The sequence below is a fragment of the Thermobia domestica genome, chromosome 12 (genome assembly GCF_964235325.1).
Source record: "Thermobia domestica chromosome 12, izTheDome1.hap1.1, whole genome shotgun sequence".
Lineage (NCBI taxonomy): Eukaryota > Metazoa > Arthropoda > Insecta > Zygentoma > Lepismatidae > Thermobia > Thermobia domestica.
This window is the reverse complement of record NC_137465.1, coordinates 60,926,496-60,952,387: the sequence shown is the minus strand read 5'-3', so window position 1 is coordinate 60,952,387 and position 25,892 is coordinate 60,926,496. Positions and strand designations below refer to the sequence as shown.

The 25,892-nt window shown below is 36.9% G+C and overlaps 1 protein-coding gene across 1 annotated transcript in view; it reads right to left on the bottom strand.

Annotated features, from left to right (window-relative positions):
* LOC145666484 (uncharacterized) overlaps positions 1–25,402 on the bottom strand; it is a 79,260-nt gene extending 53,858 nt beyond the window's left edge. The window contains exons 1-2 of the mRNA XM_081733746.1: positions 25,275–25,402; positions 1,824–1,982 (exon numbers count right to left, since the gene is read on the bottom strand). Of these exons, the coding sequence (XP_081589872.1) occupies positions 1,824–1,980 (157 nt within the window). The 5' untranslated portion in view covers positions 1,981–1,982; positions 25,275–25,402. The remainder of the gene's footprint in view (positions 1–1,823; positions 1,983–25,274) is intronic.
* Between the last annotated feature and the right edge of the window lie 490 nt (positions 25,403–25,892).

Here is a 25,892-nt window from a genome sequence, read left to right as displayed (position 1 = left end):
CATAGGATATTTTGGTAATCACTGCAGTTTTTAAGTTAGCGTTAGGAGGAGATAGAATAAAACGATCCGATTTCAGACTTTTACTCCTAGAAGGGTTTAAGTTCCATTGTATAGAGGCAAAAGACGGCAAAAGCATTAACATTTTCACTAAGTGTCAAAATATTTTCCACATCACAAATATAATCTTAAGTGAATGATAAAACTATCAAAACACAAACAAATTATATATGCTTGGAAATGTAACATCCAAACAAAAAGCAAAAACATTAGGTAGCTGCGAATGAAATTTCGAACGGCCAAAAAGATGAAAGCTACATTACCTGGTTAATCAAAATAGATGTCTTCTGGAACCACCATATTGCAATCACTCAGCCAATGATTGGAATACGTGGCAAAAAAGAAGTTGGAATCTGCGATGCGAACAATTCTGCAACCGAACGTAGCACTACAGGGTAGTTTTTTCCTCTCAATAAGTGATCGAGATACTGGAAGGACTGATAGGCAGTAAGATATATATCGGGGAAATACGGTGGGTGAAGAAAGGTTTCATACTGCAACTTGTGTAGAGCCTACACTGTCCTTTGCGAGACATATGGACGAGAATTTTTGTCCAACATGTCTGCTGACAATTACTGACAGTTGCAGACAACCCTGTTGTGCATTCAGAACCGTAATCATTTACATTGATAGTTTCACCTCGCCTGAGAAAGATATGTTAAATTGCTCTCATCATAGATCACCCTATCAACAACAATACCTTCTGCTAGCTGAGTGGTGATTTAAGAAGCCGTCTTGGACGTTGATTACGATCCAACAACTGTCCTGACCACTTACACATATCATAGCAGATCCATTTTTCATCTGATGCGACAATTCGATGCAGAAAACTTTTTCGGTTAATCCTTACACTCAGAGAACTAGTCACTTTCGAGACGGTGGGTGATTCTTGCTGGCCCCCATGTACTCAACTTTCTCGCTTTGCTGACTGCACAGAATCCCCGAACAACACTGATGTAGTGTATATCTAACTCGTTTGAAATAGCACGAACACTTTCCTTCCACGGCGTTCCTTAGGAGCTCATCCGAATATCGGTGCTCGCGGCGAGAAACCATCGGCAAATGGTGCGTTCAGTCGCCATTCTGACCCAAACGCGCTGTTATTTATTTATTTTGCGGATTGCTGTTCTTGTTTAAATTCATAAAGAAACATCGTTCGCAATTGTGTGTTCTTCACCGTGTACTTTCATACGACCCTGTTTAACAACGCACTACCTTCTGACTGTCTGTTGCTGGATATGTTCAGAATTTTTACTTTCAGTGTATGACCTTAGTCATCCCTGTGTAGAGTATTCTGGTTGCTTTGCCACCAGACATCAAAAATGGACATTTCATTCGCGCCAATCTAATATTTGAGGAAAGTATCCGTATTACACAACATTGTTTTCCATGAGTAGCGATATTTCAGACAAGAAAACAAACTATTAAGAAAATGAACAAATTTTATTTTCGTGGGGTCTTGTTTCCAACGTTGCAACATGTTCTCAATAGCACCTTCATATACCTTGTAGTCAACAAGTAATTTACCACAAAACCTATAATAATTTCTCGTACCGGCGACGGGTAAAACGTTGTTCATAGAGCTATTCGAGGGAAAAGTCATATGAAAAGGAGGAAATAGTGTTGAATCTTTTTGATTCCTTACTTTCTTTCTTATTTCTCACTCAAGAATAGTTAATATACGTGCAACTACGCATCAGTAGCAGTACTATCACAAATATCCACAAAGCAACATTTTACAACTTTATATACAGCCATTTTCATACCTTTGGATCTAAAATCATCATATTTCGGTATTTGGTATCCTTCTTGAGAAACAGTTTGCATCGGAATATCCTCCGCTCCAGGCCAACGAAACATCCAATCTTGGCTTTCTTCATTCCGATATTTTGGTTTCTGCCATTCAGTCGGATCTTTTGCCATGTCTGAAAACCGAAATAAAAGTGCTATTATAAAATAGTCACAGTTACAAAGAAGTGAGACAGTTACAGTTGTGCGTTGGGTACATATCTACAAAGCTATTTGTACATTCAGAAACAATATTAAGCAGCTATAAATTAGAGCTATCATTTCTTATAAGCTATCATTTCTTATACCTCCAACCTATACTTAATATTGTTTCTAACTGTAGAAGCTTCTAAAATATCAGATCGTTTGGAGATATTACAAAGCATCAAATCTTCCCAAAGGGCCAGTCAAGTGCTACAACCCTAACAGCACAAGATGTGCTAGGCATGTGTCATTTAGGTGTCCCAGCTACTTTTTAGGTACCCGACATTTGACACATATGATATTCATGTTATAAGTATGTACTTCAGCTACCTACAGTTTTAGGTACTTGTTACACCTAATTGATATTTGCAACTATGTACCACAAATATAGCATTTATATACAGTACCTGGCTGTTTTGTACTCTAACAGTCATTTGTTTCTATGTCGTCACTTGGGACATATACTATATTTGTCATGTTCCAGGTACGTGCTTTAGGAACATACTGTTTCCTATAGCCTAACAGCACAAGATATGCTAGGCATGAGTATTTAGATGTTCTAAATTCAACTCCCACTTTGAAGCATTTATTACTTCTTTTTCTAAGCGATTATGTACTAGAAGCAACAAACGCATCAACTTTATGAGATGGAACTGTCGCTGATCATTTGAAAGTGAATATGGAAGAACCATGAAATAAAGTAAATGGACACTCGCCATTGTTATAAAATTACATGGCGAGCAATTTTATTTGATCCCGAACGGTTATCGTCGAATATACGCAGTTAAAGGAGCACTCTGATTAGCCAGATTCAAAAGACTTCAAGAATTTATCCTTCTAAAAGCGTCGTTCTTTTCATCGCCTCCGTAGAGGATGCATCAAGGATGGAAGAAGTAGATTAAAGATTGTTCTATCTTTTCCACGCCTTTTTCTGTAAATTATTGCATTTATCCTGTGATTTTTCGATGAGCGTACAAGTGAGAATATTCGGCAGTATTCTTGTGGTTTTCATGGCTGAATGCGTTGAATTTGTCTGTTCGTTTTTTCGTTTAAATAAATTATTCGAGCGAAAAAAAAGTGGCCCAATCGGAAGAGCACGCGGCTAGTAATCTAAAGGTTGGTGGTTCGCGCCCACATTAGACTCACCTTCATGAAACACATTACGGATATAGGCGATTTAACACATTTTGGGGGAGTAATTTTGTGGTTCATTGATGCTTACGGCATGGGGAACATACCTAGAACATACTACGCACGTTCCCCAGGTACATGCCAGGTATGTGCCTAGGGGCGGACAGACTGTGACTATCACTAGTCATCCATATGATTTCTTTCTCAGAGGGACATAAGTCACATACTGGACACATTTTTATGTACCTGAGGGAACATGATAGACATATGCCTGCTATGTAATTGTGCTGTTAGGGAAACTGCATTAGTAGAAATTAAAGTAAGCTTCTGCCTCTTTTCTCAATTCGATTAAATAGATACAAAAGCATGTATTTCAAAATATAATTTTGACGAAGATATTTCCGAAAAATATGCATGTAGTGGAGTCGGGAACTCGTTTTCAGAACAAAATAATCAGAAGCAGCTTTGTTATGTATTTTGTACACCAGTAACACAAAACCCATCCAAAAAAAAAAAAAAAAAAAAATTAATGCAAAGAATACGCTTTGCCGTGTAAAAAATAAAACTTTGAAAATATTTTGCTTGCAGAAATCCGTGAGATACATTTCCGTTTTAATGAAATGGGAGGGATGTTGGTCTGATATACACTGATACTGTAGCAAAGTGTGTCAGAAAAGGTTGCTGTTGAAGTTTATACTTAACGTCTCATTTCACCATTAATTTAATAAGACATGAAGAAACAATTTTATACTTACCCCAAAGAAATAGCATTACATGCTAGCGAATAAAAAATACAAATAGCATGGTAGAAAATAACGAGTCTCTTTCACTTCACTGTTAGAGAGAGAGAATTTTTTAAATTTCAATTTCTTCCATTAAAACTACTCTTTCTGCTTTTCCAGCTACTGATATGATGGCAATTTTTATATTACTAAAAAAACTTAAAATTGATTTATCAGGTTGATTATGCGTTTTCTACATAGATTACATAGTCTACCTTGTTTACATTGTTTACGCGTAAATGTAGACTGACGATTTTTACGCGTAGACACAAACATCACTGGTAACAGAGTGCGCAAACAAGCCCAAAAAGCTATTGCAGATACTTTGAAAGGGCTGTGTTGCAGAAAGGGTTATTACTGTGTAAGGGCTATTACTGTGTAAAGGGCTATTACTTGGCTTCCAAAATTACGACCTTTTGTGAGGGTTAGAATTAGGCTACTCTCTTTTCGACTTTGTGTATGGCTATGTATTGCCATTGTATAATTGCCAGTGTATGACAAAATGTTTCCATGTGTCAAGTAAAGGAATCAACGCTGTGTTGAATCGCTATAAAACGAGCATCGCTGCTATTACCGAACCCTCCAATATTGAGCATCGAAAATATCAGAGGCCCAGACATACCACCGATATATGTAGTGCTAAAGTGTCCCTTGATGTGATATGAGAACCCACAATCTCCAACAGCAATAACATTCCGCCGTGACTGTAAATTGCATTATTGTCTTCATGATTTACAAGCCTCGAGTTCATATCGTCCCTCTCGAGACAAAAAGGCGTATCTCATTTTCTTAACTTTTCCAGGAGACAAGTATAAAACTTTTCTCATTATTTATCCTATCGTCTTCTTTTAAAATTAAGTTTGATATCCCTCGTGTCAGGTATGTAACTTACGAGATCAAATTAAATTTTTACAGAACACGATCAAATAAACTTATGACAATATTTTTAAGGTTCGTGTAAAGAGACAAGTTTCGCTAATAGTTGTCACTACAGTCTTCGTATCTCTCCCATGTATTTTTACCTTTCACGAAAATTGACAATTTCTCTTACAAATTTTAACGTACAGACTTCAAATTTTTGTAGAAGGAACTTCATAACCTATCGAAGGCAACAATCCGTGCCGATTTTTTATTTAGAATTTTCTTCATTGTTGAAACAGTTATATTGTTAAAGGTTTGGATATCCCTTTCAACAAACAAGCCATTTCAACAATGAAGAAAATTGTAAATAAAAAATCGGCACGGATTGTTGCCTTCGATAGGTTATGAAGTTCCTTCTCTAAAAATTTGAAATCTCTAGGTTGAAATTTGTAAGAGAAATCGTGAATTTTCGTGAAAGGTAAAAAATACATGAGAGAGATACGAAGACTGTAGTGACATCTATCGGCAAAACTTGTCCCTTTAAACTAACCTTAAACTTGTCTCCTGGAAAAGTTGGAAAAATGAGATGCGTCCCTTTGTCTCGAGAGGGACGATATGATCCTTCAAGCTCTCACGAATAGTTAAAAGCTGTAGGAACGCCATTTTGCAGGGAAGAGTGAAATTTATAATGTTTCTAGACGAGACATGAGCGTATCTGTCAGAATGTAATAAAAAGAGGCCATTTCCAAGAATTGGTTGGTAGGTTTGGAGTTTAGCTTTCCTTTCAACATTGAAGCTACGTGAGATGTGGGTCTATAGCTTAACGTAAAATCCGAATCACATGAGCTACTACTGAGAATCGAACCCGGATCTACCGCACCAAAGGCGCGTACGCTAACCACATAGCCACGTAGGAGTCCTGTCTCCACGAATGGCCTTCATGTTGAGGTTATCTACGAAAGAAGCTGTGAATATCTTCTTTTCCTCGATGGACTTCTGCTGACGAGTGACGACTGTACTTTGGATGATAGTTCAGTTTTATATCATCATGTGTGGCTTTACACTTAATTTCTGGTCGCCCGCTATCCTGAAAAATATTAACATCAATACTTCACCTTAATTTCTAAGATATAAACAAAGTTCATGCAGTGGGTTTAGCCTTGTTGCAGTAGAATTCTCAAGTGTTTCTAAAAATGACAGCCAATAAGACCAATCATTAAGCCGAAAATCCAATAAATGTTGTTGATTATCGCACTCCTGGAAAATTCTGCACTCAGGAAGCACGATGACTCTGTGGTGGAGTTAATATCGTGTTTTTGGGTTTTCTCGAGTTTCTCCCGTTTCCTCCCGCATTCTCTTCCACCAAGTCCATTCATTTTCATTACCCACCTATATCCTTTATCTACAGGGTTTAATCATGGGACGTAAAATTAAAATATTTTAAATCATGTAATTTTATTTTTATTCGAAAACTGTCCTTGCAGTAAATACGAACGCAGATGATTTTAAAAACATGTAGGGTCTAGCTCTAGACCCTAACATGAAGGATTTTATTCATTTTTGCCCTACGTCCTTATGCATCACTATGCTAGTATTTACTATAACGAGACTAAGGAGTGCCAATTCTGCCTGGTCAATGATGTACCCATCACTCCTAAGTTCACTTGATGTATATACCAATATGACCTGCTTTCCAATTTCCTCAATTATTCTTATGTCCAATGTCTCTCTTCTAACCCTGGCAGCGGCATTGATTAAAAAGTGTTATTCTTATATGAATTACAGATTTTATACAATCTCTTTACTTTCTGACAATAATTTAACAAATTTCTTCTTGCCCCTTCTCTAGATTATTTCCCACAGAACACTTCCTCACCACACCATCTCTCCTCCAAGATAGTTCGGATTATAACACCACAGTACAGGCTCCTATATGAAAGAGTTTATTTATACTTAACTAGAATAACTACAACTTTCACCTAATATTTATAAGAATAACAACTATCTTTCCGTTTTGAATAATAATTTATTTTGTATGTTGAAAAAGAGCAGTATTTCTTGGAAATGTTTACATAAAGGATCCATTAGTATTTTCGGTTAATATTCGTGCAGAATGAAGGGAACATGCACGATCCGAAAACATATCCCTCAAGTAGCTTTTTTGCTTCTTCTTCTTTCTTTCTTTTACAAGTTCTCATCGTACACAAAATATTAATTTAGCATGTGTGAGAGTAGAGCTTTCTCAGAACACACACCACACACAAAACACATGCACAACTAAGCACACTGAATACAGTCACGAAGATGTAAAGTTTGGTGAGAAATTCTTCTGCATTCGGCCAGCAAACAGGAACTTTCGATTTCACCTTACTACACGAATAGTGCGACATTAAAAAAAAAAAAAAAAAAAAAAAAAAAAAGGTTTGACGTTGCTTGGCAAACACACAAAAAGAGAAGATAAGCTTAACCTTTAAAAGGACTTTGCCAATTTTTCTCACAGATGAAAAGTGTGACAGGCCTACTTATGGTCAATAACCATATGTAATGTTTCATTCTTTTGCTTTTTTTTTTGCATCTTCCAGAGGTCACTGATATATTTAACTAAACCTTATTTAGGCAAAAACATGCAAAGGCTTGAAAACACTTAGATTGTAGTGTCCTTACAACAATTGTATTTTATTTTACAACACCAAAGGTCAAAGATACTAATGGTGAGCTTCAAATACAAGGCCATTGTAACAGTGAAGACAAAGTAGTGTAAGCAAAATGAGACTTTTCCAACGAAAGTGTTGTTTAGAATTCATCATTTTAATTGAGCAAGGAGATCATCCCTCATTAGTTTTCGCAAAATTGTAGAGACTTCACGCTACATGCGTCCAATGTGTATCACAGCAAGTGAAACGCGGAAGATAGGGAGAGAAACACTCAAGAAGTGCGTAACTCCAAGTTCACTTAAGAGACCTAATCACCGCGAAATTAAAATACCACTATTTTTACAGTAATTATATGATATCTTCAAATAGATAAAAGATAATCGAAATGTGGAACACGAGCGCGCTAGACAATATTATTTTCCATGAGGTACCGTTATCACGAGTCACCTAGTAGCTTTCCGTTTGCAGCCACTTAGAAACGCGAAAATAAATGTCGATTTTCTAAATGACTGGAAATCCAAAGCAGATAAGTGAGTCGTGATAATGGATCTCATGTAAAATAATATTGTCTAGATAGCTCTTGTTCCACTTTTCGATTATCTCTTATCTATTTGAAGATATCACATAGTTACTGTAAAATTAGCGGCATTTTAATTTCGCCGTGATGGGGCGTCTTAAGTCGGGATATTACTATAATTATAAAGAAAGACCAAATATTACACATGCTGCATGTATGAAGTTTACTAAAGCTACATTGTAATGATCATTACAAATGGTGCTTTATTCATAATTTCCTGTTTGTTTCCGTCAGTAGCTTGCTTGCTCTTCACGCCCCACCCACCCTCCAGGTTGAGAATAACTCTTCTAAACCAACGTAAACGAAAATTTTCCTTTTTCGTGAAAATATAAACATTTCGAAGAAATGTTAAATATACTTAAATTACGTGCGTGGCAACATTACTATTTCGTTGAATGAGATTAGTTCTTTTTTCTAAGTAAAACTTTAAAAGAAACGTAGAATATAATACTTTTTTAGAACATAAATGAAGAAACGTAAATAAAGAGTTAAAGTTGGACTTGAACGGCGTCGGGAGCGTTACTACTCATTTCAGCGTCTCCCAAAACTGAATTTGACATTAACCCATTACTGCCCCTTGGCAACTTAAGTTGCCATGGCAATTTTTCGTCATAGCGCAAAAACTCATGGATTGGCATTGCTAGTTGTAACCGTAAAGTAACTTTGGGGTCTGTTTCGTTATAGAATTGTTGCATTTTCTTTTTATAATATATTGATGCGGGATTAGCACTGTTTTTGGGTACAATGTGTTAAGAAGAGAAAGACGCAACTGGATTGATTTGAAAGACTCCAGAAGGAAGGATTGAGGGTCTGTAAAGGAAAGATTGATTTGATTTTGATAGTTATGATTTTCCAGTGTATTTTCTCGTTGAAAATTGTAACTTTTCAAAATGTTCCCTTTTTTTGAATATGTTGCCTGTTGGGAACTTAAGTTGCCGGACTAAAAAAAATCAAGAAAAAAATATATTTTTCAAAAATATTCTAATATATATTTTAGAGTACTAGTAAGACCAAATAGGCGAAAAAACTTTTCAAAATACCAGTGGGAAATTCTGGGCACTAATGGGTTAACATAGGCCATTTTCAACATGTGCTATTTTTCACGCCCCTCTATCCTCCATGACGATGGGAGCTATTAATCATCTCAGCAAACCGAAAACTATGAAAAATGAAATAAAATCTTTCAGTTTAACGTCCCACAATTATGCCCGTGAGGCTAAGGAAGAGTGAATGATAATGTGGGAGAAAATGCCAGTATCCCGAGAAAACCCACGGACACAATGTTTTCTACCACAAACTCACTTGGCCGGGGATCGAAACAGGGACCCGACACACCAGAGGTAAGCCCTCTACAACTGAGCCACCATGCACTCCTGAAAACTATGATTTTGACACTAATATCAGTTATTTTGGGCATGTTAATTTTCACCGTCCCCAACTCCCCACGCCGACGAGGGTTACAGTTAGACTTAAACAGTATTGTGTGTTATTATTCATCTCAGGGACTGCGAAAATCATGAATTTGATAGTAATATCGGTGATTTTGGACATATTATTTTTCACGACGCCAACGTCCCCTGACGGTGAGGGCTAAAGTTGAACTTGAATGGTGTCAGAAAATGTTACTATTCATCCCAGGTACTCCGAAAATTATGAATTTGACACTAATATCGGTCATTTTTGACATAGTTTTACGTACTCCAATCTCCCACGACGATTTAGATTAAAATTAAATTTGACTGCGTGGCAATGTTACTATTCATCTCAGACACGAAAATATCAATTTGACACTACTATAAGTCACTTTGGACAAGTTATTTTTTAATGCACTCCCCCCCCCCCCCAAGCCCCACACGACGGTGAGGGCTAAAGTTGGACTTGAGCGACGTCGTGTGTTACTATTCATCTCAGCGACTCCGAAAATGACACTAATATCCTGCGTCCCGGATTTATCATCCCCTTTTATGTATACATTTTTACCTCTCCTACAATGATTCTCCAGTCCGGAAATCGAAGAAAGGAGTTTGTACGTGATTAGATCTGGTGAATATCTATCAGTGTACTAAATTTAGTGGCTTTAGATCACTCCTTTGTATGCAAAAAGCTCATGACAGACACACACACACACACATTATGTTATTAGTAGTAAAGATGTATTACATCTAGAACTTCTATGTAGCTAGACAATCACTACATAACAACAGATATTACATTTATTTGTTCTTCCTACCTCTCATATAGCCTCGCTGCTAAAAGAGACGTTAAACTGAAAATTAAAAAAAAAAAAAAAAACTTCTATGTAAGTATTTTCATCTATCCCCCGCCTGCGTATTTTCATCTATCTATGTAGTATCCTTTTTCATTTCCTTTACAGTGTTGATCACTAGATGAGACAAGACGAGAAATGAGATTTTTCTTGTTTCGTCACGTACATCTGTAGAAATCGTCTCGTCTCGATTTTCGGAAAATTTTCTCGTCTCGTCTCATTCTGTAAATTTATGCCCTGATTTTTTCCCCTTAATTTTACCTAGAAGTTATCAGAATTCTTCCGCGTCACGAGAAGTCCAAGATGGGTATGATATAACAACATTTAAAACCATATTTATTATAGGAGTATATTGTGTAACGACTTTCATGTCTTTAAACGTTGATATATATTCTTCATTATGATTGTAGAATCTCTTCATCAATTTATAGTTTTTGTGCTATGAATGATGTAACACTGTTTAAAATCCAAGACTTAGATGAACTAATGTTGCCTCGAGATTCGAGAAAATTGTCGTCTCGTCTCCACAATTCCTAAATGGCATCAAAGATAAAATGTAGCGAGTGGAATGACGGTAACAGTAGTAGAATGACGTGAAATATATATATTTAGATTTAGAAGTCAGGAACGATACAAAGTGTCAAAACCCGCTAAACCCAACTGAAGTGGAGACGTTCGTTGTGTGTTTGAGTGGAAGCTTAGCAATTAACAAGGGAAAATAAGATTGATAACTCACTGAGAAGCAATAGGGAAGACATCTTTTTTTTTCAAAACAGCGTTTGTGTAAAGAGTTTTTGTTTTAGTATTTTCTAGAGAATAGGAAAACGAGTACTATTAGACTTAATCGTGCTACTGTCAAACACGGCCCCACAAATTTCAAACAAATTGGAAGAAATTTGTGACTTTACCAAGGAATAGTGCTACTCAGTGCCGGACTGGCCACGTTGGCTACTTGCTGATCGCCAAGGGCCCGAGGCTCGAGGGGCTCCGCAGGAATTACAAGGCGCAGGATCTGTAGGCCTTAGTTGAATTTTTGAAACCATTTATCTCCTTTACTTTTTATGTTTACAGAAAAATATTTATCCGAGAATGTAGACAAAGAAAAAGTCATTGATTAGATTGCCTCATCTCACCTGTGATGTGTTTCTTCCAAGCGGAGAGGAAAGAAACTACTACCTCACGTTCCGATAATGCTTTACAATCAGTCTCCTTGTGATTGTGACATTCGTTGCGTTGATAGACGTGAAAATCTGATTTATTATTTCTGAAAACTTTTACAGGTAAGTGTTTTACAACCTGCATTTTCCTATTGAAATCTAATAGAACAACAATTCTTCGTTTACTATTAGGGATGCATTCGAGTCGAGATTTAAGCCTGTCTCGACTCGTCTCGAGAAAATGTTGTCTCGACTCGTGTCTCGACTCGAAAATATGTTTCTGTCTCGACTCGAAAATATGTTTCTGTCTCGACTCGACAGTCTCTGTCTCGACTCGACTCGAATTCGAGTCGAGACGTCTCGAAATTCGAGTCGAGACAAAATGTACGAGTTAAAATATACGCACACATCAGTAAGACCATTATGACTACCTACCTAATTGTCAGTATGTCGACTTTTGGCATGGATAAAAACGGCGACACGTCTTCGCATACACGCAATGATCCTTGATAGGTCGCTGGAGAGAGCTGGCACTACATGTGCTCACTCAGGTCACCTAATTCCCGTAAATTCCGGGAAGGGGGGCGATGTGCTCTGACGTCACGTTCAATCACATCCCACAAGGGACATCACTCAAATGTCCGGCTCCAATTTCAATGAATCTTTTTTTGCTGATAGAAGGCATGTATGCATCATTACTTGTGATGACAAATTTTTGCCATGGTGCATGTTTTCTATTTTTTTAAATAACTTTTAAGAGTTGTGATGTGGTTATTAGAGATTACTACAGAAGTCCCTTACTACCCTTTGTAAACGGAGCGTTAATGAAGAAAAGTGAAGAAAACCCATGTGGATACATATAAGTCCTGGGGGGAAGTCGTATGGTAGATATGACCTTGATGGCAGCCATCTTGAAATCCACCATTTTGAATTAAGGTCGTTTTCAAAATGGGAATAGGGTAATATGATACATAATTTCGGGCTAGAATTTAATTAGAAAAATAATGGTGAGGTTAGTCTTAAGATACACCCATTTGGGGGAAAGTTACAGGCATATTAATTGTTTTTACTTACTGTGTGCGTAAGTCCCTTCTTACTTTCGTCTCAAGACCTTTAAATCGATCGCAACGGCAGAGCCCGGTTTCCCACTAGTGTTTAGAAATCTTTAAACTCACTTGAGGCAATATTTGTGGATTATTGTGTTGTATTTTGCCTTTAATTAAATTTGAACCCACTTCATGATCTTGTGTAAAGTATCACTAAAAGAGAATTTCTGTTTTCATGGAGAACGTAAGCATGGCAATTATAAAAAGTGAGTAAGGTGCGTATGTATTTATAAGAAAGTCTTTTGTGGTTCCGCCAACCTATTCTTTAGTTGTTTTTTTTTTCAAAATACTCATATCTCATATATAAAAGAGCTATTCCACTATATATAAAATCTCTTACCACTATTCTTTAATACTTATAAAATTTTATTTATTGTAAAAGCACTGGCGAGATATTTCTTAACGCCCACTAAAATTATGGTGGAGCTCCTTCGTGGCTAACGGTTAGCATACTTGCCTTTGGCGTGGGAAACCTGGGCTTGATTCCCGGTGGGAGTTCATGTGGTTCGGATTCCACGTTAATCAGTAGGTCCACGTCTCACATAGCCTCGCTGCTGAACGGGACGTTAAACTCAGAATCAATTCAACTCAAAATTATGGTTTTGACTTTATTATGATGTCATTAGTTTAAACGCCCAACTGCCCAGTAATTATAAACATTGACTACATTATAAAATTGTAATTTGTGACGACTAAAATATCAGAAATTAAAGATTATTCTTTGGGTTTTGGAACATTTTGAAAAACGTGAAAAACTGGTACTGCACGGATACAACACACCTTTTGGATTTGTCATAACATGTCTTACATAGCTTTGGTTCGATTCTCAACACGGACTGCAACTACCCGTTAAATTGTGCATCCGAAAGGCACTCTTTGTTAAACCTCGCTTATCACCGCTCATCTTAATAATATATATAACTTCAACGCGAAGCAAATGTTGCATTTCTCTCTTTCACCCTAACACAAAACAAAACTAACCACAGCTGTGACACGAAGGAGCTATTTCGAAAAGAAACAAGCTGTGCTTCATAGAGATGTGTACCAAATGATAGAAGTATAAAGTATTGTTTTCTTTCCTGTTTATTGATATCAGTTGGTGTTCTTAATGAGTTTACTTATTAGTTTAGAAAGAGTATATATGGAATTTGAACGTATGTTGTACGTATTTTCCTGAGAAGTTGATGAGACCAGAAAAGTTATAAGGACAGATGGAATAGGTTTAAGCGCATCTACGTGACTTTATCAAATATTTATTCTCCGTAATGGTACCACGCGGAAAACTTGGTATAGGCCTACTTTTATCTTTGCCTCCCTCTGTTAGCTGTTTCGTATCATATATATCGGATGGTTTTGATATTTCTTGTGATCATTAAAACAACAATGGTACCTGTGTGCGTGCAGAAATGCAAAAGCACAAGGTAACTTTCTATTTGTTTTGGAAACAACAAACCCATTTCACGTGTGCGAGAGAAATTGAGCACAGCGAGATCGGGTGTTTACTCACGGTCAGTTCACAGCAGGAGTCCTTGGTAAAAGATTTGGCTATCTCGAAAACACTCGCAAAACCTTACAAACACAAAAGACTGCGGTTCAAAGAAAGTTTAGACACAGATGTTTCAATTTTCTTTTAGCATCTTTCTTCAACAAGAGTCGGTTCATTGTATTCGAAAAAGGGAAGGGAGAAAGGGTGAATTTATATTTTATGTGGGGGGTATCGTTGTAAGTAGTATAAACAATACATACCGCTTCCGACTCTGTACTGAAGCACTTCCTTTAGCGGTATATCACTAGATCTATCCTGACCCTCATCCCACCTCAAGTTGTAAAGTAGAAAGGGACAGGAGTATTCAACATGACTGCGCACTTGAGTTTCAGTTCACAATATGAAAACCAGTGAGCAAGTAAACAGTCTTTTGTAGGATCGTGTTTTACTTCTTGAATTTATTTTTGAACATTTCTGTGAATTCAACAACAGAACGCAGTAGAAATACGGACTAGTTTTTACTCCAACCATTACTTTCGCTCCAACCCAGGGATGCCACATTTATGATTTCGTACTAGATTTAGTGATTTTACTATTGAACTAGTGATCTAGTACGTACTTTGGGTAAATAGGCGCATTCTAGTGATTTTTTTGCATTTTTTTTTCTGATGCAGACAAATGAGAAGGAAATGGTTCTTAAAATAAAAGGAAGAAGTATATTGCAGTTCAAAACAAATGTAGAAACCTTAGATTATTTTTTTCTTTTCCCTCTGACTGAATGAAACCCCTGCTGTGTAACGACCTTAGGTAAACAACGGCTATCTTTGGTCCGCTACCTCCTTTTGTTAGCCGACATGAGATGGGTTACTTTCTTTTCTGGAAGAAAGTGAAGAAATAATTATCCAGTACATTTACGTTTTGTCAGGCACACAGGCGCAGTCTGTACTTGTTTCCTAACGAATTTTAGCAACATAACATAAATGAAACATATGTACCAGAAAATAGAGGCAGTACAAACGGAAGTTTTCATCTGTGACACATTTGATGAGAAATATGGTTAGATGTCACGTGCAAGCAATCTAAACATGTCCTATCATGTAATTCTATTCGTATGTTTATGTAGGTGAGACTGAGAAATCAAGAAACAATAATAATTGGTTTTCTTCCAGGGGAAAAATCTAAATGTGAAGGGGTATTACACTGGGACTTTAATTGCGTCCTTTGTACAAGATTAACAAGTAATAGCAATTTTTTAATTTATTTTAGTTCTTGGGGAGAGGAAGATGGAAGCGAACCCTCGTAAGGACCTCTGCAAGGAAACATGAATACTATCCGCCACTGTTTGTTACATTACACAAAATAGTTATATATATATATATATATATATATATATATATATATATATATATATATATATATATATATATATATATATATATTGAGTTTTAGTCAGGGTTTTCATTCTGCAGGAGAGGGGGGGATAGTAATACCTGACGAACATTTTCTATTCTCAGAGTGTTGCAATGATAGCATTTCCTCCATTATAACTTGGCCAAGCTAGTTGCATTATATGTAAGGATTAAGTTAGCCTAAAAAGCTTAAATTTCTATGGCTGTTTTACTCTGTACCCATGTTTCTCATTTTCGGTCTACGGGACTCTGTGTCCGGAAATTTTCGATGGCTTCCAAGTCGGAAAATAAGTGTATCAAAGGCATATATATTATATCTATGGTTATATGAGGCATGGATCTACAGTTTAAAGTGAGATATCGGTAACAACTTCATGAGCTTCCACCGTAAATCGAACCAGAGTCTCCCGCGATCAAGGCGTATGTGTTAACCATACAGCCACGAGGAAATTCACATAAGCACACACACATATATATATATTGTTGAGTTGATTTTGACTTTACCGTCTCTTTCAGCAGCGAGGATATATGAAATGTAGACCTACTGATTAACGTGGAATCCGAACTACATGAGCTCGCGCCGGGAATTGAACCCGAGTCTTCCACGGCAAAGACGCGTACACTAGCCGCGGAGTTCACACACACACACAGAATCAGAGTCCTCACACATCAAGGGTGAGAGCTGTGCCACTGAGTCACAGCGGCCACGGGGCTAGGTCGAGTCCATTTTACGTTCATAGTTTCTTAGTACATAAATGTTACGATTATGAAATAGATTTTCCTTAATGAGCTGCATAAAAACAAAAGCTTTCGAAATGCATTAAACAATTAGTTCGATTTGAGTGTGAACTTAAAGTTATATCAGAGTGTAAATACGGATACGCACCAAAGCTCGAAAACTTAATACACTATTTCTCCTATATAGTCAGCATGTATCAAGCAATCGTTCAGCTTTCATTTGAGAGGATGGAAATCAAAGGCCCCTGAACAACTATGTTACTAATGTGCGGAATGTATTTATCTTACAGTGAACTGCTTTGATGCCAAGTGGCCTAACTCCAAAATTGAAATTTTCCAGGAGTGAAAGTTGAAGTTCAATATCTCATGAACAATCCATATTTCTTTTATGTTGGGAACCAAAATCATAACTACTGTATGTAGTTCATTGTTTTATAACTTAGTGTTTACGAAAATCCTTTTAAAAAATACCTATTCATAGAAGTGAATGGTACTTATCTGTACTAGTTCTTGGCATCCAAGCAGTCCATTTATTGTAATACTAGCTTAATATACCCATTCTTCGCATGGGGGCTGTATTTGGAAGTCAACACCTGTGGAAGTATCACCATTCATTTCAGTGACCGCGAAAACTATGGATTTGACACTAGTATCAATCAATATGGGCTATTTATACATGTCTCTGTATTCCTCATCCACTGACACCTGGCCCGCATACAGTAGTAGCTGAATTTGCAAGTCATCGCTGATGGAAGTGTCACCATTGGTCTCAGCGACCGTGAAAACTATGGATTTGACACTAATGTCGATCAATTTGGATTACTTTTACTACATATCTCGCTAAACGCCCCCCTGAGACCCCCTGGTTCCAATTTTGACAAAAACGCTTCGCCTTAGACTGGGACCTGGACCAAGGTATCCGTGACCAAAATTTGTTAACTCTCGGTCAACTTGTCTGCTCCCCAGGTCGGTCTCAGTAAACGTCCCTTCCCCCGAGACCCCTCTGGTTCGAAATTTAATAAAACGCTTCGTCCAGCGGATTAAGATTTAGACTACGGATAATAGTTTTATACAAACTAGATAATCAATTATTATTATTATTATCATTATATTTGCAGTACAACCAAATGCAACGACATTAACTATTAGTTCTAATTAACTGAATTGATATGGAGCCTGGACTAAGGTACCCGTGACCAAATTTTGGGAACTCTCGGTCCACTCGTCTGGTCCCCAGGTCGCACACAGACAAACAGACAAACACACAAACAAACTCTTTATTTTATTTATATTAGATAAAATATACTATGTAAAATAGTCTCGTATCATAATATGTGATTTACAACAAATGTTACATTATATTATCCGTAGCTCGTGATATGCTGCAACATATTAAAGCCTCAGAATACTTGGGCAAGCGAATAATCCAGAAGTTACGTAACCCTATTGCGTTGATGGGAACGAAAACACAATAATTATAACTATGCTAAATTACTATAGACTACCAACTGCTCATTCAGAGAATTTATGAAGTTCACTTTATCGCAATAGTTTTATACAAACTAGATTTAGACTACGGATAATAGTTTTATACAAACTAGATAATCAATTATTATTATTATCATTATATTTGTAGTACAACCAAATACAACGACATTAACTATTAGTTCTAATTAACTGAATTGAGCTGAAAATTAAATCTTGATCTTTAAAGATTAACTATTAATTTTATGCGTTCTGTACCTTTCTGAAGGAATAAAAGCTGGAATTGGTTTCAAGGCTGTTTCTGAGTGAATACTGTCTTCAAAATAATATTAAAAATTATAGAAAGATTTTCGAGACATTCGAGTCGAGTCGAGATTTTTAAGAGCCGTCTCGACTCGAAAATTCGAGTCGAGAAATACGTTTGTCTCGACTCGTCTCGAATTTTACAAAGTGTGTCTCGACTCGAATCTCGACTCGAATTCGAGTCGAGTCGAGTCGAGATTCGAGACATGTCTCGACTCGAGCGCATCCCTATTTACTATGACGTTGGATATACAGAGTGGTAGTTTGATAAGCGCCATTATCCTATACGCCTTCGAATGCATTTAACAGCTCTTTCGTTTCCAAGTTGGCGTGGAGGGCAATACGGAATACCCGCAAGAAAAGCATGGTATTCCATATTCCGTATGGCATTCCGATTACTAAAGTAGCTATTGGTATTGGGCAATTAAACACACATTAATGATGACAACAATGCTAAACGTATTTTTTATTACAGCAAAAAATTTCTGATGATACAAGTGGTGAGCTTGGGTCCAGCATTCATCATGTTTAATGTGAACACACAATGACTGTGCCGATCCTGAAGCAGAGTATTATATTTGTGATTTTTGTAAGTAATCACATTCAGTTATGGCTTGGCATTCAGAAGTATTGTCACTGTATTCTTTGTATATTCAACAGAAAACTCATTTCTTTTCTATATACCATTTGTATTCCATATTACCCGACTATTTCATATTACCCTCCAAAGTGGTTTCTTTACAAATTATACGTTTTGCCCACCCCTGTACCGAAATTTCTTTATCAAGATATGCGTAAATAAAGCCAAATATGTAAGGCGTATATTTGTTTTCCTTTTTGTTTTAATGTGCAATTCTTAACTGAGTTACAAGCGAAACAAAAATGGTATTCCATAACATCCGAACTTCCTCTATATAGATAGATAGATATAGATAGATAGATAGATAGACACATAGATAGATAGATACACTATAGATATGTGATCAAAAGTATTTGGACACCCCCAAAACATACGTTTTTCACATTAGGTGCATTGTGGTGCCACCTACTGCCAGGTACTCATTATCAGCGACCTCAGTAGTCATTAGACATCGTGAGAAAGCAGAATGGGGCGCTCCGCGAAACTCACGGACTTCGAACGTGGTCAGGTGACTGGGTGTCACTTGTGTCAGAAGTCTGTACGCGAGATTTCCACACTCCTAAACATCCCTAGGTCCACTGTGTCTGATGTGATAGTGAAGTGGAAACATGAAGGGACACGTACAGCACAAAAGCGTACAGCCGACCTCGTCTGTTGACTGACAAAGACCGCCGACAATTGAAGAGGGTCATAAAGTGTAATAGGCAGACATCTATCCAGACTATCACACAGGAATTCCAAACTGCATCAAGATTCACTCCAAGTACTATGACAGTTAGGCGTGAGGTGAGAAAACTTGGATTTCATGGTCGAGCGGCTGCTCATAAGCCACACATCACGCAGGTAAATGCCAAACGACGCCTCGCTTGGTGTAAGGAGTGTAAACATTGGACGATTGAACAGTGGAAAAACGTTGTGTGGAGTGACGAATCACGGCACACAATGTGGCGATCCGATGGCAGGGTGTGGGTATGGCGAATGCCCGGTGAACGCCATCTGTCAGCGTGTGTAGTGCCAACAGTAAAATTCGGAGGTGGTGGTGTTATGGTGTGGTCGTGCTTTTCTTGGAGGGAGCTTGCACAACTTGTTGCTTTGCGTGGCACTCTCACAGCACAGGCCTACATTGATGTTTTAAGCACCTTCTTGCTTCCCACTGTTGAAGAGCAATTCGGGGATGGCGATTGCATCTTTCAACACGATTGAGCACCTGTTCATACTGCACGGCCTGTGGCGGAGTGGTTACACGACCATAACGTCCCTGTAATGGACTGGCCTGCAGAGAGTCCTGACTTGAATCCTATAGAACACCTTTGGGATGTTTTGGAACGTCGACTTCGTGCCAGGCCTCACCGACCTACATCGATACCTCTCCTCAGTTCAGCACTCCGTGAAGAATGGGCTACCATTCCCCAAGAAATCTTCCAGTACCTGATTGAAAGTATGAATGCGAGAGTGGAAGCTATCATCAAGGCTAAGGATGGGCCAACACCATATTGAATTCCAGCAGTACCGATGAAGGGCGCCACGAACTTGTAAGTCATTTTCAGCCAGGTGTCCGGATACTTTTGATCACATAGTGTATCGGGGGCCTTTAAGGACGCGCGCCAAGGGCCCTCAACTGAGCCAGTCCGGCACTGGTGCTACTGGTAGAACTCGTACGATAGTTGCAGTGTGTGAGCGGTTGATATGAGCAAGAATGTATGATTTCAGGAAGGTTATACAATACGTGCTCCCCTTACTTTTTATAAAAAAAATAGTCGAGTTTTCAGATACCCTTCGTACGTCCGATATTCTCACATATATGTTATTTTATGTCTGTGTATTCTTACTTTCGAACGACATTAGGAAAAAAGAAAGTATGGAGATCATGAAAATAATCGAATTCGGAATCTCAATAAATTTCTACGTTTCATGACTCCTACATGCCGAAAACGGGATTTTTTGATGTGTCTGTCTGTTCATTCGTCCGCTCGTTCGTCCATATTTACACACACACACACACACACTCGCCTAAAGGTTATACTGTTCAATGTATCCAGATCGAATGTTAGACTTAAGGTTTTTATGAGATCTTTCATAGACATTTTTTGTGTATTTCATTCCTGACCCAAAAATAAGAGTGGTTTACTCAAGGGTACAAATCAAAATTTTTGATTTCTCGAAAACTGCTCCAACGATTTTGTTTATATGTTATAAATCAATATGCCATTAATAATCCTACAGTATAAGTTGTAAGTCATTTTTCTAGGAAAAATTCAAAAGATGTAGTTAGTTTACTGTTGGGTTAAATCCTTTTTGGCAATTTGCCTTAAAAAACGACTGAGGTGAATTTGTTTATATTTTATAAATCTATACCAGAATATCCGGTCTTCATACGAGAAGAATACGTTTCATTTTGGACATAAAGGCCTGAATTTGGCATCGGAAGTGTCACTGTTCGTCTCAGTGACCCTGAAACTATGGATTCGACACTAATATGGATCATTTTCGATCATTTTAAAGTATCTATCTTCCCTCTCTTCTAAGTTGCACCGTCACGAACCTCATTTATGTTGAAAATTTTATCGAGATCGGTATGGGTCTCGGTGATTCAAGAAGTATGAAGTTACTAACATAGTAACTTTCATTTTTACATATGTAGATATGCCATTAAGAGAATTATAATGCAACGTAAATAATTTCTTCCTCGAAAATCTATAATAGACTGAAATAGTGTGACGTCACATTCGTCTCCTTGCCATGGTGATCATAGTTTTATTTTCTAAACAACATGGCCTAAAAACCTAAGTACACAGCGAAACCAGTGACGTGTTAACTAACTTCTGGATTACAAACATTAGAGTAAAAGAAACACTTGTAACAGTACATGTTTGAAAAGATTTCAATGAATGAAACTACAAAAACATAGAAAAAAACAAGCAATTAGGTAAACAATATGTTAAAATATGACGAGCGTTGAAAGTGAAATGTTTCCTCTGATATCGCAGATTTTGTGATTTATACATTTGGAGGTTACGTTGTGTCAAAATATATTTAGGTTATTTATTATCGGATATTATATTTAAATCATTCTGGAAAATATTTATTTAGTATACTATCAGTATCACACATTACATTCCAAGCGTGTAGGTCCACAGAAATGGTGTTTAAAACTTATGATGAACCAGTTGTACTGTCAGTATATATTTTAAAGTAAGTAGAAAATATAACAAAAGATCCGATGCATGTTAACCGATCAGAAATTGGTCCAGATTGAAAATTCTCGAACGTATATGGTTACAAGCTTCGTGTCTTTTTTTTTTTATTATTTTTTATTTATTGCTTGCTTGTTTCTTTATTTTGTAGCCACTGTAACTATACACTCATATTTTAAAGGGTGGGCGTAAAATATCCAAATGTGGCAATATAATTAACATTATTTTCAAAGTAGACAATTGTTTTTTTCCTTGTAGACAAATCGTATTTGTTATATTTTCATTGTGACGACAGTTCATCAGTTTGTACCTTAGAGTTTTTACATTGAGTATAGTTGCTTTTGTTTATTGTGCATTACGTGGTAATGGCGCTGGCATTACTTAAGCAATTTCTATCTTATCAGATTACCTAAACATGTCGCCCTGTAGAAAAAGGTTCCTTATATGTTACTTCGTTAATTACTAGATTTCACTTGTAAATTTGCTAAATAGTGGTTCCATATTCTTAATCTGTATCGTTTCCTACCAACTTTACTTTGTTTCAAAATTAGCGGTGGGCACAAAAACCGGTTTTTTGGTTTTCGGTTTTTAGAAAAAACGAAACCGGTTTTTGAAATTGTTCAAAAAAATTGTTTCGATTTTCTTCAAAACCGGTTCGGTTTTTCACCGAAACCGATTATCGGTTTTCTCCAAAACCGGTTCGGTTTTTACGTGGTCCGGTTTCGGTTTCCTTCAAAACCGATTCCGTTTTTTAAAAAAACTTGTTCTATTTCTGACCAGAATGGTATTTCGTTTGTTCTCCGGAAACCGAATCCATTTCCACAGAAATAGTTTTATGTGTTTTCGAAAAGTTTTCACCGAAACCAGTTTCGGTGAAAACCGAACCGGTTTTAGAGAAAACCGAATCCGGTTTCGGTGAAAAACCAAACCGTTTTTGGAGAAAACCGATACCGGTTTCGGTGAAAAACCGAACCGGTTTTGGAGAAAACCGATATGTCCGTTTTTCGGGTTTCGGTTTTTATAAAAACCGGTTTTGCCCACCCTTATTGAAAATACTCCAAAATTATTATTAAGTGTGTGTTCTTATTAACAGTATACTTCATAGTATTCCTATCGCTTCATGCATTTGTTAAAAAAAAAGCATGGCTGTCACCATGGTAACTAAGAGGAAATGACGACATCACTATTTCAGTCTATAGTTAGTTTACTCTTAGGGATGTTTTCCGGATGAGTTTTTCACAATCAGAGGCAATTTTGTTCATGTTTCATAAATATGTGTATCTTATTAATTATCCTATAAGGTGACGTAAACAATTTTCCCTTAAAAATTCTGAAAGAGGTTTGTTCGCTGGGATGAGAATTTTTCGGTCGATTTTCTCAGGAACTTCTCAGATGATTTTGTTAGCTCCCGGCGCGGCGTAAGCATAGGCTAGTTCATAGTTTCACACTAGTGTGTCTGTATGTTGTGTTTTACTTCTCAGTAACTACAGGTAGGATCTAAACCAAATTTGGTAAAAAAGAAAATACCCTATAGCCAAAGGAATAAAAAATGCTGTATTTGGTGGTTGGGCTTGGTCAAAGACAGGCTTAGCTCGCATTGTATGTGGTACTTCATTTTTCGGTAACTATTGCCCGAATCCGAACAAAATTCGGTGGCAAGTAACCCCTTACCTAAAAGGTAAAGATCGCTATATTTGGTGGGCAGGTTTCGCCAGATACAGATTCCGCTCGATAACAGAGGCTTCCAAGTTTGGTTCACTTCGGCTTGTTCTTACTTCATAAATATATATTTCCTTAATAATAATAATAATAATAATAATAATAATAATAATAATAATAATAATAATAATAATAATAATAATAATAATAATAATAATAATAATAATAATAATAATTATTATTATTATTATTATTATTATTATTATTATTATTATTATTATTATTATTATTATTATTATTATTATTATTATTATTATTATTATTGAGTCAGTAGCTAGAGTCGAATAACATAATAAAAATTGTAGTGACCAAACATATAGCTGAATAATTAGCAGAGTGGTTTAAACTTTTTCAGAACTTTGCTCCTCTAACAAATCCCCCGCCCCCAAACTTCTGTGGCTGGTTATGAACCTGCTACTTTCATTTCAATTCATCTCTTGTTACAAACATTAATACAGAGATGCCGTAGGCGATTTTTAGGGAGCAAGTTGCATCTACGAATGTTTGTGGGGTCATAATTTTTCATCAAAAATGGTACAAACTGGGAAACAGCAAATTAGGCATAGTTTTGGATTGGGGGAGGGGGGACAAAATTAGGTAGAAAACACAATATTTATAGGAGAAACGAACTGATGCTACGAAACGGTAATTACTATGCAAAGGGTAATTGTTGCAGGAACTACTTCCACTTAGCGGAAGAATACGTCTTAGTGTAAGAGTACAGAAGCGAAACTCTTTGCCATTATAATTTCAACTATGGCGGGATCCTAGGTAGGTTTCGACATAAAGCCGTGGCCGATTTCTATAAACCGTGAAGGTAAGTACTAACCTAACTTCAACCATCAAAAAATGCAGAAAACATAGCGAGGACGAATTTTAACCAAAAAATTCTGGCCTCCCAAATCGAAAATTAGGCCGGGATGGACACCTCAACATTAACATATCGTCAATCTAGTGCTCGAAGAGGCAAGTATTTACTTTAGACAAGACAGTGACAATAACCAATTAATCTGAGCAGGTTCACGCAATTATAGTTACAGTTCCCAAGAAGGAAAGACAGAAAACAACGCGCCCTGCGGGGCTCTAAGCCGCCTTCACTCGCTGACGCTCGTTTGGCAATACTATGTATTGACAGGCTATCACTGCCTTGCCCAAAGTAAAGAGTTACCTTCTCCCGTACTCTCATTCCATAATCATTTACTTGCATTTATCACTCGTCCTCTTTACTCACATGGACATAATTCTGTAACATTAAACTTAAGATTTAATGTTTTCCATCTGAATATTTTAAAAATGAATCACCACTTGTTAAACTTACCTCGAAATAAATAAATGAGTTAAGTTTCGATACGCCACGGCATGCCAAACTTACGTACTAAGTGAAAGAAACCAAACTTAAACTACTCCAATCTAACTTAACCCATTAATAAGCAATTATTGGCATGTTGAAAATCTCGCGGCGGTTCACGGAATAAATGCTAAATAAATAAATTATTTCAATATATTGGCTTTTAAGTACTGCATTTATAAAAATTGTGAGATTTATTTTCAATATTCCTCGTACTGATATATTTTTCTCATAGGCAAACGTCCTTCAATAAAACAAGTCAATTACTATACTAATATAAACGGAGGAATTAATATATTTTAATACATGAGTTAAATACCATTAATTCATAAACATAAACTTCATAATTCATAAACATACATTACTTACCACCTAAAAAATATAATATAAAATCAACAAAAACACGCAGTCATGTCAGTGTAATAAACGTGATAATACAAGCTGCGCGCTTCGTTGCTATAGCAACGATCAACCAAGTATAACACACTGCCATCTACTGAAGGAAAAATAACTTAAAAGATCGTGATTGGTAACTCAGACTAAAGTGTTGCCAGACGCAAATAATTTTCAACCAAAACAAACGATGAATTTCAATTGATATAAGAATGAGAACTCCTTTCATAATGGTTCGTGTTCTCTAATGGTATATATATTTGTATTGTTTGTGTTGCGTTGCGATCGGCAAATTTTTCAAAGACTGATACGGAATGAGGCATCGCCAGGACATGAGCGTCGACTCACTCATCTTTAGGGCATGGGCGTCGCCAGAATACTTTTTAAGGAGCAGCAAAGTCATTTCAATTTTAGCTAATTTCTGTGTTTAGGCTAGTAAATGGGATAAGTCCGGTAATTTCAAACTTGGAGAACAATTTAGTTTCCGGGAATGGTTTATATACGCAGTAGCGGCGCTCAATGGCGTATATTGGTTTGACGGCATGGGCTACCACTGACCTTGTATATTACTACGGTACTACTGCTACTATTACT